Below are 15,326 nucleotides of genomic sequence, written 5' to 3' on the forward strand. Positions count from 1 at the left end.
AGTGAATCACTGCGGGTGTTAAGTTAGTAACAAGGTTGTAAAGTGAAGCTGGCTTCCCTGTTGACTTTGTGTGGCAGAAGGTTGCAAAAGCCGATTCGCATGATCCCAGGACACCCCAACCGTCATAAAATATGAACCAGTTGCCAAGCGCCTGAATTTTGATCACTTGACTATAGGGAGGGTGCAGTGGTGACGAGTGAAAAACGATCATAAGTCGCTTTTTTCAGTTGCCATTGTAACTTCGAACCGTCACTGAACGAATGGTTGTAAATCAAGGACTACCTGTAGAGACGGAGGATGCAAAATCTCATGCTTTGGGGTGGCTTTTCTAACATGAATACATGTGAGTTTTAATACCTTGAACATCTATTTATAGTGATGTAAACTGGACCCAGCCAGGAGAAAAGAAATTAACAGGCGGTTCCAACTGGCAGCCCAAAATTGCACCCACCACTGCTTGGAATGCTCCAACCATGGTAAGCAGTTGTCATAGAGCAGGGGTCCCCAATCCCTGGGCCGCAAGCCACTACTGGGCCATGGCCTATTCGAAACTCAGCTGTGCAACTGGCAGGCCAGCGCGCATGCATGTGCGTGCAGCTTGATTTGCGTGAATGTTGGGCCGACATACGTGTGTGCACATGTGCGGCTCAACTTCCAAGTTGAGCAGTGCGTGCCAGCCTGCCACTCATGTGGCCCAGTTCACTCCCCCCCTGCTCTCCAGCCAGGCCATTAACTGCAAAGGTGGGGGACCACTATCATGGGAGACCATAAATCCAGCAGCATTGATTGTATTCTGGGTATATAAGGTATCATCAAGAATTCTGGTACGTACTCTAGAAAACCAGGATGTCCAAATTAGGAATGTTCTCTTTTGGATTAGATTCAAGACACTTCATAGTGGCCGATAAATACCCAATTTGAAGTTAACATCAGCCATAGTCTTAAAAGGCGCAGCGTTCAGTGTCTTACTTTTTGTTTAAAAAGTGGGCGGAGGTATTTCTTTTGACTTTGCTTGTGGGGAATTGGCAAGGAAGGTCACAAATCACAATCACATGACTGTGACAGTCAGAAATCCAGGCCTGGATCACAATCACACTACCATGGGGTTGTTGCAATGTCTGGTTGTAAGTACCACTTAAGTATCAACCTCCCCTTCTTAATCCTATCTGTTTCCCTTGACCTCCCCAACTTTTTAGTCAAGAAATATTTCTAAACCATTTCAGAAAGAGAGAATTAACTGTGGAAGCAGTCGTGATGCACCCTTCCAACTTCTCTGTGTCAGGATCCAGTTCTTGCAGGACTTAATACGACAAAGAATTCCTTGTGACCATCACAATATCTAGCGCTGCCCTAACTTTTCATACCTGAATGAAGACTGAGGCTTCCAAATAAATCGTGCAATAACTTTAAATTTAAAACCCAGTCTTTAAAAAAAAAACAACCCAATATTCTTACAGATCACAGATATGGGAATGACACTTTTGAAATAGATTTCTAGGAAGTGTGGGTGTAATCTGAGGAGATTTAGACTTTGTGTTATACCATATGCAACGTTTTGCGTTTTCGTGATCTATTGGGATCGGAAAAAGTAGTGTTTTGCTTTAATCTTCTGCTTTAACACTATGTTGTCTCATTTTCTCGTCAGTGTTTTGTCAGAAATTACTGGAGTCCAGTATGTCAGAAATACACAAAGTGTGATAAACTTGCCTACAGTAGATTACCGTATTTTTCGGAGTATAAGACACACCCTTTTCCCCCCTAAAAGGGGGTGAAAATGTAGGTGCGTAGCCCTGCCTACCCACTGGCCCCCACCCTTTGGCCTCTGCCTCCCAGCAGTTTACCTCCTTGCAGCAAGCAGCAAGAAGAAACAAGCGTATTTCAGCTTCAACACACCCTAATTAGCACAAGTTGATTGGATCGGCCTCCCGACTCTCAGCTGTTTTGTGTGGGTCTCTGCTGCTTGCTACAAGGAGGTAAATTGCTGGGAGCAGATTTTTTTTTTTTTCTTGTGCTAATCAAGCTATGCTGAAAACGAAAATGAAAGTAAAGCAGGCTATTTGCTGTTTGTTGCAATGAGGCAAAATTGCTGGGAGGCAGAGGCAGATTTCTTTTTCTTGTTTTCCTCACCAAAAAAGGTAGGTGCGTTTTATAGTCTGGAGCATCTTATATTCCGAAAAATATGGTACGTTATATGTTTTTGTCACAGACTTAACAAATCTTGTTAATTTTCTTTGTCGCTCAACATCTTGTTGGTTTACAAGAATGTGTCCTCGGGGTCGTTAAGCACACTTGTAACCAAAATGCTTTTTGTGTATATTCTGTTGTGTAAGCAATCATTTCTAATCCAGTGTTATTGCATTGTGTAATTGTTCTTCCCGGGGGAAAAAACAGAATGGCATGCATTTTCCACAATACGTAAGTGAACAAAACCTGCAGCCTCTTTTTTTATTTTATTTTTTTGCAATCAGATTGGCATGCTGATATTAACCACTACAGCAGAATCTCATAATCCCGCTACTCCACACTTCTGTTAAGGTCTTTGGGCATGATGGAAATTTTGAGCAGCTTCTAATACGTCCAGATTTTAAGGGCACCCTTTTGAAGCCAAGAATGGCATGAAGAAATATTCACAATTATTTTCCTGCTTTAACTCTTGTCGTTTGCTGCCCAATTAGCTGGCGTGTTGCGTCTGCATTGCCTTTTTAAATGCATTTGAATTTGAATAAATTAAATGGGAAAAAAAGGCGTCTGTGCGTACCAATAATTGCATGAAACCTCACAAGCTTATTTCCACTCCCACTTACCATAGAGTTGATTTCAAAGAGGGAGAGACCAATATGTTCTAAAATATCACTGAATGGAGTGATATTTCCCATGTTGGCTCAGTTGATTCAAAAAATGTCTGAACTGCAGTGCTATCTCATTCCACTTAAAAAAAATAATGATAATTTTTTTTAAAAAAAAAAATCCACAAATGGCCTAATTGTTTATAAGTATTGATAAGAGCTAAAGAATGAAGTCTCTAAATACTTTATATTCTTAAATACCTACAGATAGTCCTCGACTTACGACCACAATTGCGCCCAAAATTTCTGTTGCTAAGCAAGACAATTGCTAAGTGAGTTTTGCCCCCATTTTGCGACCTTTCTTGCCACAGCTGTTAAATGAATCACGGCAGTTGTTAAGTTAGTAACACGATTGTTAAGCAAATCTGGCTTCCCCATTGACCTTGCTTGTCAGAAGGTCATGAAAGCTGGTCACATGACCCCGGGACACTGCAATCGTCATCAATATGAATCAGTTGCCAAGTGTCTGAATTTTCCCCATGACTGTGGGGATGCTACAAAGGTCATAAGTGTGAAGAATGGTCATAAGTCACTTTGTTCAGGAAGAAGGATATAAGGAATAAGGAAATAGTAAATCACTTTCTTATTATTGCCCAGAAAATAAGAGCCTGAGTGGCGCAGCAGACTAATGCTACTGTTAAAGGTAGTATTTAGCTTCCAGCTGCCTGCAATTACTGCGAGTTCAATTCTCACCAGGCTCAAGGTTGACTCAGCCTTCCATCCTTTCTAAGGGAGGTAAAATGAGGACCCAGTTTGTGGGGGCAATAAGCTGACTTTGTATAAAATATACAAAAGTATGAAGGCTATTGCTTAACGCCTTGTAAGCCGTCCTGAGTCTCCGGAGAAGGGTGGCATATAAATCAAAAATTTTATAAAAAAATTATAAGGATGTCCATGAAGTCCCCAGAGATTGAGATTTGACAGAAGGGAGAATTTATAATGTTATTTACCGAATTTTGATCACATGACCACGGGGATGCTGCAACAGTTGTAAGTGTAAAAAATGCTTATTGGTCACTTTTTTCAATGCCGTTTTGAACAGACACTAAACAAATGGTTGTAAGTTGAGCACTACCTGTTTTTGAGGTAAGTTCAACTGATAGAAGTTTTTATCTTTAGATTATCTTCTCATTTATTCAATCTGCTCTATAGGTGATGCTTACGACTGAATTTCCATACATCAAAAATCATAGTAACTTTAATTCTTCAGCTCTTTCTTTTGGAATATCATCCTTCAGCCCATTTGGTTTTACTTTCCGTATCATTATTGGTCTTTCCCTATAATCTTTTCACGGAGAAGAAAATCTTAAACCACCTTAAAACAGTTAAAAAATGAGCAAATGTATGACCATGTATATGCTTATATATACACTGTATTTTGCTATGTTAATATTAATCACTGCCATTTCATCAATCATAGTACACAATAGCCAATTGGATTCCATCATCCTGTGTAACAGTGTAGTCCATAGGAAAAACAGATTTTCCTTCATTCACTTTTATGTTGTTGGAAAATCTTTTTTAGACAGTTGAACTTCTTATAAAATTATGGGTATGACATGCACGTCCTTTAAATTCAGAAAACTGCATAGCAGAATGACTCTAGTATATACTACACACGTGTTTTTCTGCTTGCCAGTTGGCCTCTTTCTAGGATTTTTGTATTAAAGTTCATTAAAGCTCTTAATTCCAATAATTGACCAAAAAGTACATTATTATTATTATTATTGATCAATTATTCCTGATCAGAAGGAGGAGGAGGAAGTGATATATGTTAAGTTACTCTTAAGCACAGTTGCTTGCATATATATATATATATATATATATGGAGAATTTTGTGGGATTTTGGATTTTATATTTTTGATGTATTATGAAACTTTGTTTAAATGAACCATGAAGGAGGAAGGGAATTCCCAATCTTCCTGAATGTCAGTTAAATATGAAAATATGTTGCTGCAGAGGATGATTTCAAGAAGCAGATATGATATAGAATGTGGCAGATGTCACAAAATTAATATAAAATTAAGGATAGTCATGCCTAAATTATGTAGGTTAAAATGCTAATAAACGTAAAGGCATACATCTTACAAAACGCCTTGTCAATATTAATTGGCAGTGACGTGGAGAAAAAACTCAGAATATATGTGTGCTGGCATATAGTTGTTGAACTTTATGCAAATACCTAGCTTCTGGTAATTCATGTAATAATTGTCTAAAGTCCATCAAATTTGGAGTTCATTTTCATGCAGTTTTAGGGATTCATTGTTAATGTTTTGGTAAATTTCCTACCTAAAATTTAATAATTTAAGGTAGTAAGTTGGAGTTGCCAGCTTTGTGGACATCCCCATATTAACCTGGACCAGCTCTAACCTGTAGATATCTCAGGTATCTGCAACTGTGCTTTGGTGCTTAAAAAGAGCAGCAGTTCCCAAACTGCTTATTTTAATCAGTAATTGATTATTCTAATAAATTATGTAGTTGCCAGTTGGGGTTCAGCTGGTTATTTGGAGGTCATACAACAGTATTGTCAATTAAATAGTTCATTAATCGTGTTAATTAACAGTTCTTTTATCTTGTCCCAGTTAAGAGACTTTGGGGACAGCGATCTCCCTTCAAAAATATCAGAGACACAGTTAACAACAAAAACCAACATAAAATCAACTGTGTCTTTTATCGTTTCTTCTTTGGGGATTTATTTATGTATCCACTCATTCATCAAGTTTATATGGTTTATGTTGCTGCTTACTTCACAAACAAACGATTTTAGGTGTATATTCTTAAGATGTACAGAACAATTATTAGCGTTAAAAAAATGTCAAAACCGATAAAAAAACAAGGTTAAAAAAAGAGAACAAAGTAATGGTGTACTTTTCCCATTAGGCACCCCCTGTGATGGCTTATCCTGCTACAACGCCAACAGGAATGATGGGATACGGAATGGTCAGTAAAATTTGTATTTTAAGTCCTTTATAGAGCATTAATTTGTTAGACATCCCCTCCCAATATATTCATTGTGCTTGTCTGTGTGTTTACGGGAGAAGACTGTTCTGTGACAAGATGCCACACAATCAATGGGGCAAGATGAATCTGTTTCAATTCTGTTTTTTTTTCCCCTGGTTTGTGATCTCAGTTTGCTAGGAAAATCACTCATGGTAAACTACTCTGAGCACATTATGGTGGAAAAGTGGGAGACAAATTGTACCCCCAAGAAATAATAGAGTCTTTTGCTTCCAGTCTTCTAATACGTTCCAGATGTGCTCCAGAATTTGTACAAATGTACGGTTAAAATTAGAGTTAACTTAAAACAGATGGGTAATGTAAGAAACATTAACAATCAGGCTCAGTTATTACAACTGAAATGAAAAGGGTGCTTTCTGAATAAGAATACCTTAAAATGATGCAAGGACAGACGTGGCGAAAGAATTATGTATGTATCACCTGGTCTGGACCTTTTTTTTGTTTTTGTCTCTTTTTGGAAACACAAAGCAGATTCTTGTTGGCCATTCCTAAAATCAGGGGGTCTCTAAACTTAGCAACTTTAAGACTTGTGGACTTCAACTCCCAGAATTATCCAGCCAGCATGGGAATTCTGGAAGTTGAAGTCCAGCAGTCTTAAAGTGGCCAAGTTTGGAGACCTCTGCCTAAAAGGACAATTATGTCGGGAAAATCCCTCCAGCAAAAATGACAGCAAAGTATTTTCCAATGACTTCTTTGTGGTAGCTCTGATGGCCCACCCATCCTGCTATTTCATAAATATTCTACTGTCTTGTTAACAGAAGATGATGGTTGAAAGCATAATGGTTGGCATTTCATCCTTTTGATTTAATTTCATAACGTTAATTCTATTCTGCTATTCTGGATTTTTAGCCATCCCAAATGGGAGGAGTAATGACGCAGCCAACTTTAATATACAGCCAACCTGTCATGAGACCTGCAAATCCTTTTGGTCCTATATCAGGAGCACAGGTAGGTTTTAATTTCTACTCTGCAGCCCTGAAAGTACAAGGAAGGTCCTCTGTTGAGAAGGATGAAATCAGTTAAAATGTTTTTTAATCGTTAGTGGCAAGCAGATGTATCTGCTCCAGATGTTAAACTAGTTTCACATCCAAGACAGCTTTCATTCTGAGCCAGATGGAATTGTCCAAATGGATCTCAAGAAAGCTTATTATACACCAGAAGACTCCAAAGATCTGAGACGAGAGTTGTTCAAAAGAGGTCTTAATGAAGCAAGTTTTGAGGTGACAATCAAGTTATTGGGGAGGTTACAGTGAACGTGGTACAAGAAAGGCAGAATAATTGCACAAATAGAGCCCAGGTAATTCATCAATGAATTCATAAATAAAAAATAGTATTTTTTTTCTGTCGGAGAAATTGAAGCTGAGGAGGAACCAAAAGAGTTATTAAAATAAATAAATAATACATGTTTCCAGAGGATGCATTAGAAGGAAAGTTATAAAGAAACGTGTGTCACTATCCAGATGAAGTATAAGGTTTCCACTTCTGAGGCTTAAAGCATTAAGCTGGTTTGGATGCCTACAGCGTGCTCTCATTGTCACTGATGTCACTGCACACTTTGGGTTTCTTTTTATTTATAATGAAGGAAATGTTCCATTTTTGTTCTTCCCTTAACACGAGAACGTGAAAATGTTCCCCTTGGATGCATTCTGAAATCAAGATGGTACTGAATTCTGTGGTATCTCTGTGTCCACAAACTTGCTTTCTTAAGCTTTCGGAAAACACGTGGAAGGTGCCAAACCCCCCGAGAATTGATTTTATAAGATAAGAGATCCCGATGCGCATTGAAAAGGTTTGTATCTATTTAGATCTTCAGAAGGAATTAGATACTGTAAAGCTTTACAGCAGGGGTCTCCAACCTTGGCAACCTTAAAACTTGTGGACTTCAACTCCCAGAATTCCCCAGGCAGCATGGCTGCCTAGGGAATTCTGGGAGTTGAAGTCCACAGGTCTGAGGTGAAGTCCACAGGTCTTAAAAGTTGCCAAGGTTGGATACCCCTGCTTTACAGTATCAAACCAAAACTGTCCTTAGGCTATCCAAAAAACAAAAATATTTGAGGCCAGCAGTATTTTCACAGATAGCACATATTTTGGAGAATTCAGTCATGAGCTATTCCTTCCCCTCTACTCCTGAATGGCACGGCAGCAGAAGAATTTGTGAACCTGAATGCTTGGGATGGATCTTGGCCGTGTACTTTAAGAACGAGGAAATCAACTGTTGCTATTAGCAGCACTCCCTCAGCGGAAGCACTCTCTGGGTTTGCCCGCGAATGAAACCATTTGTGGTTCCTCGTTGCTCTTGGCTTGGCTTTACCGATGTCAGATTTATTAGAGTTTCTCTTTTGAGGGAACAAAGGCTTGTTGTGAAAGGCCTGTTTGCTAGCCGGGTGTCACCTCTACTTGGCCTGCCTGAGCGTTTTGAAGAAGGAGTTGTTCCTTTTGGGGTCACCTGTTGGTGTTGGCATGTCTTTTGTTAGTCAAGCTACACGCACAGGCGAACTCTCTACGTTATATATATATATATATTAACCAGAGCAACTGGAGTGAATGAGCCTGGACTTTCACCATTTGTTTTCACCATGGAACTGAAAGGGACCATTCATGGCATGTCCCTCTCTCTTCCTTCATTAAACCCCCCACATAGTTTTCTCATTCTGTTCTCTTCCATATCTACCTGCTTCTCTCCAGACACAAAAGTACAGCTCCTATTCTGTGTGTGTGGTCCTGACCTACAGATAGGTTTTTGCATTTAAGGGTGTTTGTAAGAGGCTGTAAACGTGACCAGTTTTAGTAATTGCTACTGTCAGCTTCACTCAGAGCATAACAGAAAATATCTCAACCGTTACTCAGGGGCCAAGAGCAGAAAAGTCAAAACTTAAAGACGTTTTACTCAAAAAAGCTCTTATAATACAGAAGCTTAGATACAGCACAATTAGACAATCATGTCCTCTATTTAAAACATCCCCAAGGTTTAACATCTAATAACTCTTTTGACCCAGCCTTTTGCCACTTGTTTTTGTTGTCTTGCATTGTGTTTGGATAAAGGTCTTGCTTCTCTTAAGGCTCTACCAAGCCTTCTCAACGTCAGCTTTCACAGCAAGAGCCATTTATGAATTACTGATGGCTTCCTAACAGCAAAAGGTTCACCTGTTCAGGCTAAGTGTCTATGGAGATTCCCAGTCATCCAGGTCATGGTTGTCCCAAAGATGCTTTTTTCAAGAGGCAACTGGACTTTCTGGAGTTCAAAAAGTCCAGTTGGGGAAAAAAAGCATCTTTGGGATGTTCAGGCTATAAGGAAATTTATGTTAGGGAGAGGAGAAGAGAGGAAAGGAAAGGAATGGAGCAGAGCAGAGCATGTAACAAATAGTCTGAACTATAGCAAATGCACAAGGAAGTTGTGTCAATTACTGAACTCTAAGCAAGTACTTTTGGATAATTTAAGCTTGTTTTAAGGGACGTGGTGGCTCAGTGGCTGAGCTTGTTGATCGAAAAGTCAGTAGTTCAGCGGTTCGAATATCTAGCACCGAGTAACGGGGTAAGCTCCCGTTACTTGTCCCAATTTCTGTCAATCTAGCCATTCGAAAGCACATAAAAAATGCAAGTAGAAAAATAGGGACCACCTTTGATGGGAAGGTGACAGTGTTCCACGCGCCTTTGTCGTTGAGTCATGCCAGCCACATGACCACAGAGACGTCTTCGGACAGCGCTGGTTCTTCGGCTTTGAAACGGAGATGAGCACCGCCCCCTAGAGTCGGGAATGACTAGCACATATGTGTGAAGGGAACCTTTACCTTTATAGCAAATGCACAAGGAAGTTGTGTCAATTACTGAACTCTAAGCAAGTAATTTTGGATAATATAAGCTTGTTTATTCATTTGACAAACTTCTAAGGCTGTGCAACTCCCTAAAGACTCTGGATGCTATAGAATATTAAAAACAGTCAAAAACATTATAACCAAGAGAAAAGAGCGATAACCCTCCAGACCAGTGTGGGTTCTCAAGGTAATTTCCAGGACTTCAATTCCCAGAATTCCAAAGCCAGCAGGCGGAGGTCCACACTCCTGGAAATTCCCAAGGTTGCTCCAGACAGTAATAAAACCATTATCTTTGCTGAGGTGGCGCAGTGGTTAGAGTGCAGCACTGCAGGCTACTTCAGCTGATTTGCTACCTGCAGTTCGGCAGTTCAGATCTCACTGGCTCAAGGTTGACTCAGCCTTCCATCCTTCCGAGGTCAGTAAAATGAGGACCCAGATTGTTGGGGACAAGATGCTGACTCTGTAAACCGCTTAGAGAGGGCTGTAAAAGCACTATGAAGCGGTATATAAGTCTAAGTGCTATGGCTGTTGCTAGTGCTATTTTAACACTACATTTTCGCCCAAATGGGCGAAGTCTGCTCCATTCCCTAGCCCAGGGCATGACGTCAGAGCCAGGTTTTCTTGGCTAACTTAAACCAGGTTGAGGTACGTTGACGTGCTTTCGTTTCCTTTGAGCAGTTTCCTCATCTGAGGGAAATGCCTGGATGAAAGAGACTTCATACAAGCATTAATACTATCAAAGCCAAAGGAACAGATGCGTTTAATTTTATTTAACTCCCCTGATGAAGTCGATATCCTGTGCTGGAACCAGAACATGGAAAGAATTAAAATCCTATGGGAAAGCTTGGATCAGAGTGATATTTTAGGCATTTGTGGGAATCTGAGTGCTTTTAATAGAATTTTGTTCTACCTTCCCACATTCAGTGTGACTGAACTATTGTGTATACATATGACTAAAATATTTACTTTTTAAAAAAATGCCAATTCAGGGCTGCTGTTTGGAAGACAGTTTCCATGGTAGGAAGAATTAGCTAAGCTTTTTAAGTATCTTGGACCCACTTGTAGATTATATTCTAAACATAACTAATCTATTTTTAGCGGAAAGCAAATTCTGTCGTGACAGTTGACATGGAACAGACGGGCACTTTCACATATTGATATTTATTTACTTATGGTTTTGAACAGAATTTAAACATAAGGGGAATTGTAACAGGGAAGAAAAATTCCCTTCCCCTAATTTGTGCAGCCAATCTAATAACATGTTAACCTGAGAAGTACAGAGGTATTTTAGACTATAGAATAAGAGGCTTGGAAGGGACCTTAGGCGGTCTTCTAGTCCAACCCCAGTTGGACTAGTTTCCAGTTGTGTTATCTGTAGTGGACTAACATTTGAAAGTGTTTCTCAGAATATATCTGATCTGTCCCCGTACCCACACACACACAAACACAGCCAGTCGAGGGTTAAGGAAACACTTTGGAACGCACCCAGGTCTTATCTCCCACTTGGCAGCGATAGACACACCGTCTGCCAAGTGACTTTATTTTCAAAGTAAAACAGAAAGACAAATATTCAAGAGTCCAAATGTCCAACACTTTAAATCTTTCTCTCAGCAGCTCCGGACGAGGCTTTAGTGACTATCCAAAGTTTGCTTTGTTCGTCACAAAGATCCTTGACCACCACCCTCTATTATATAGTCTCTGGGGTGTGGTCCAGTGACTCAGTTCTAATCCCTAGCACGCCTCCTAAGATGCTGCAAACGTTTATCACGCCTTCGGAGGCGTGCGTCCAGGAATGATGTTTCCTCATCACTCTGATCCAAATCAGCTGTCTCCTCTCCCTCGGCCGGCACTTGAGACAATGCCAGAGGGGAGGGGGCTGGAGAGGGAGGCCTGGCTGACTCCTCTTCCTCATGCTCGGAGCTTTCTTCCTCCGATGGGACAGGCTCAGAGGGCGGGGCCACAACAATATCTGAGTAAGCCATATGTAGGCTTAGGCATGTAGAAGTGCCAAATCTGGAAACAAGGGTTTTAATTTTAATTTAATTTCCTCAAGGTTCAGAGATTGCAATAAAACCAATAGGATTCCTTATCTTTTAGCCAGTATTGCCTACTCTTGGGTAAAGAGTTGTGTCCTCTGGGCTATATATCGCAATAGCAATAGCACTTAGACTTGTATACCACTTCATAGTGCTTTTACAGCCCTCTCTAAGCGGTTTACAGAGTCAGCCTATTGCCCCCAACAATCTGGGTCCTCATTTTACCCACCTCGGAAGGATGGAAGGCTGAGTCAACCTTGAGCCTGGTGAGATTTGAACCGCCGAACTGCAGCTAGCAAGTCAGCTGAAGTAGCCTGCAGTGTTGCACTCTAACCACTGTGCCATCTCGGCTCTTCCTTATGTATTCCTTAACCTCCCTTTTTGTGGCTTTTGAATTCTTATTAATAAAGTGATGAGACCTGATGAAAACTGTGGTGTAAACCCTAAAATAAACATATATCAATGGATACAGGTAGTCCTCAATTTTCGACCAGTTGCTTAGTGACCATTTGAAGTTAAAAATGGACCTCGGAGGAGGGGGGGGGCAGTGCTTACAACCCAAATTCAAAGTTCTGATGCTTACACACCCAACCACCCATGGTCACATGATCTTTGCGCATTGGGCAGGCAGCCTACGTACACGGCCATTTTGCAACATCCTGTAGTCACATGACTGCATTTTGCTACACTTTTGTCGAAAACCCAGCATTTGCTTCCAGTTTTACGACCATGGCATTGGCTTAACAACTACCACAAAAAAGGGTCGTAAAATCGTATAGGTCGTTGGGGCGCCATAGTTAGAATGCAGTATTGCAGGCTAACTCTGTCCACTGCCAGCAGTTCGATCCTGACCAGATCAAGGTGGATTCAGCCTTCCATCCTTCTGAGGTTGCTAAAATGAGGACCCAGATTGTTGGGGGCAATACGCTGACTCTGTGAAACCACTTTAGAGAAAGCTGTAAAGCACTGTGAAGCATTATATAAGTCTTAAGTGCTGGTCAGGACTTACCACCATAATGGGGCAGGCTCCAGTACGGTCATAACTCGAGGACTCCGTGCAGTGTAGCTCTACCCAGCTTTTGCAGCCTTTGATTCCCAGAAGGAATCATGAGTTGTATCTTTTGGCAATGAAAATATTGTCCAACGCAGCTCATTCTGTCTGGCAGCAAATCTTTCAGGCACATTTGTTCCTTTTAACGTGATTTGCCAAATGCTGAGCCTGGAAACCATCCAGACGAGGAGAAGGAACTCTGCCACTTTGCTGTAATTCTTGCTCTGTTTTTTGTTTTTTTAAAAAAACTTCTTCCCTTCCAGAATTTTATATCTGAACTTTTTTTTTTTTTTTTTAATTCTCCTTTTCCTGTACAAACACACACATGTAGGCCGAATAGTTTAGGCTACGGTGAAAGGTGGGAAGTGATTGGAAAGGCCTTTTGTTGATACACTGTCTCTGCCTGTGATTTAAATAGAGAATTTTACCCACTGGACGTGAAGAATCCTCAATATAAAACCAAAAAAGCAAGAGCTGGAGCAGATAGTCCCCTTGAAGGGACGAAAGCAAAATAAGCAATGCTTTATTGTTAACTCCATTGTATAAGAGCCACGGTGGCTCAGTGGTTAGAGTGCAGTACTGCAGGCTGCTTCTGCTGCCTGCCGGCTGCCTGCAATTTGGCAGTTCAAATCTCAACCAGGCTCAAGGTTGACTCGGCCTTCCATCCTTCCGAGGTGGGTAAAATGTGGACCCAGATTGTTGGGGGCAATAATGATGACTCTGTAAGCCGCTTATAGAGGGCTGTAAAGCATTGTAAAGTGGTATATAACTCTTTAAGTGCTATTGCTAATCTTAACATCCATTTTTGGTGGATTTACTCAGGAGCACAATAGATAACCAATCCGTTGCCAGGTTGATATCAGCCCCCTTATTGCTGATACAGGTAGTCTTTGACTTACGACCACAATTGAGCCCAAACTTTCCATTGTTAAGTGAGATGTTTGTTAAGTGAGTTTTGCCCCCATTTTACAACCTAGGTTGCCACAGTTGTTAAGTGAATCACTGCAGTTGATAAGTTAGTAACCCAGTTGTTGAGTGAACCTGGCCTCCCCATTCATCGACTTTGCGTGTCAGAAGGTCGCAAATGATGATCACATGACCCTGGGACACTGCAACCGTCATAAATACACGCCAGTTGCCGAGCATCTGAATCTCAATCACGTGACCACGGGGAAGCTGCAACTGTCGTTAACGTGAAAAGCAAGTCGTGTCTCTTTTTTCGGTGCCATTCTAACTTCGAACAGTCACTAAAGAATGGTTGTAAGTCGAGGACCACCTGTGAGTGGCTGAGATGCCAGCATTTTCTGCCAGTCAATCCAAATACTGAATTCCCTGTTTCTAGGGGAAATCTATGAGCCGTGGTGGTGCAGTGGTTAGAATGCAGTACTGCAGGCTACTTCAGCTGACTGCTAGCTGCAGTTCGGCAGTTCGAATCTCACCAGGCTCAAGGTTGATTCAGCCTTCCATCCTTCCGAGGTCGTTAAAATGAGGACCCAGATTGTTGGGAGCAATTATGCTAACTCTGTACACCGCTTAGAGAGGGCTGTGAAGCGGTATATAAGTCTAAATGCTATTGCTAGTGCTATCTTTACTTTTTGACATCTACCATACCACTGGAGCACAAATGGTATTTTTCATGCCATGATTCTTTTTTCTGTTTTTCCTTTTAACCAGTCCACCTCAGCTGTAACTACCTTTTCTCCTAACTGCCTTCTCCATCATTACATTTCCTGCCTTCCTGGTTCTGTCATTGAGGCCTCTCTCTCTCTTTCCCTTTCTCTCCCTTTCCCTTTCTGCCATCTTCTCTCCCAGCTGTCTGCCGCCTCCAGCCCATCCACTCAGAGTCCACACAGACCTTCAGAAAAGGACCCCTTTGCAGAGGTCTCCCTGCAGGATTTCTTGTAGGATCCTTTAGGTATTGCATGTTCATTTTGGGGGTGGGGGTTGGGAGGATGTCGGCTGCTAGAAAACAACCCATTTGTCGTCACAGAGGGGAGGCCCTCCTTGCCACGATCACATCAAAATATTGTTCACATTGGGGAGGTCTCTGTAAAATTGCCTGCTTGAATGATTTGATTGGATGAGCTCCAGCAAACTTTCCCGAGGGTGCAAAATTTTAGCAGCATTGCCACTAAAACTCCTGAAAACAATGTAATGTTGGTTGAAAAGAATAAAATACACAGGTTTGTACGTTGGATGTGGAGGGACCTCTGAATCAGAATCAGCGGCTGGTATCTTGAGATGCCTCTTTTGCTACGTTCCCGGGTATCATAAGTGAGCCCCATGTCCCAAAGACCCGAATCTCCCCAGTTGTGTATATTGAGTACATATCAAATAGATCTACACAGAGATTGTAAATGGCTGGATTCAAGTATTAATGTCATTCTCCAAGTATTAAATCTTTTTCTCGTGTTACTGGGTTCCCAGAAGAATGTATATTTTTTTTTATTTGCCCTTCCATCACCTTTTTGGATTTTGGATTTGTTTCGCATTACATTTTAAGTCTAAAGTCTCTCAACCATGGCCTTTGAAAGGAAATGACTACTTTTAGAGACCCAGTTTG

The 15,326-nt window shown here is 41.0% G+C and overlaps 1 protein-coding gene across 9 annotated transcripts in view; it reads left to right on the forward strand.

The window, feature by feature from the left end:
• Positions 1 to 15,326, forward strand: part of PICALM (phosphatidylinositol binding clathrin assembly protein) — an 86,684-nt gene that overhangs the window by 68,884 nt on the left and 2,474 nt on the right. For 4 of the 9 annotated variants that reach the window (XM_070942934.1, XM_070942932.1, XM_070942937.1 and 1 more), the window contains 5 exons: positions 377 to 476; positions 2,392 to 2,415; positions 5,727 to 5,786; positions 6,714 to 6,812; positions 14,576 to 14,678. In XM_070942934.1, the coding sequence (XP_070799035.1) occupies positions 377 to 476; positions 2,392 to 2,415; positions 5,727 to 5,786; positions 6,714 to 6,812; positions 14,576 to 14,668 (376 nt within the window). In that variant the 3' untranslated portion in view covers positions 14,669 to 14,678. The remainder of the gene's footprint in view (positions 1 to 376; positions 477 to 2,391; positions 2,416 to 5,726; positions 5,787 to 6,713; positions 6,813 to 14,575; positions 14,679 to 15,326) is intronic. The other 5 variants (XM_070942935.1, XM_070942938.1, XM_070942941.1 and 2 more) reach the window with 2 other exon arrangements.

The sequence above is a fragment of the Pituophis catenifer genome, unplaced genomic scaffold, assembly GCF_029215685.1.
Source record: "Pituophis catenifer annectens isolate HBS135680 unplaced genomic scaffold, rPitCat1.0.hap2 SCAF_4, whole genome shotgun sequence".
Classification (NCBI taxonomy): domain Eukaryota; kingdom Metazoa; phylum Chordata; class Lepidosauria; order Squamata; family Colubridae; genus Pituophis; species Pituophis catenifer.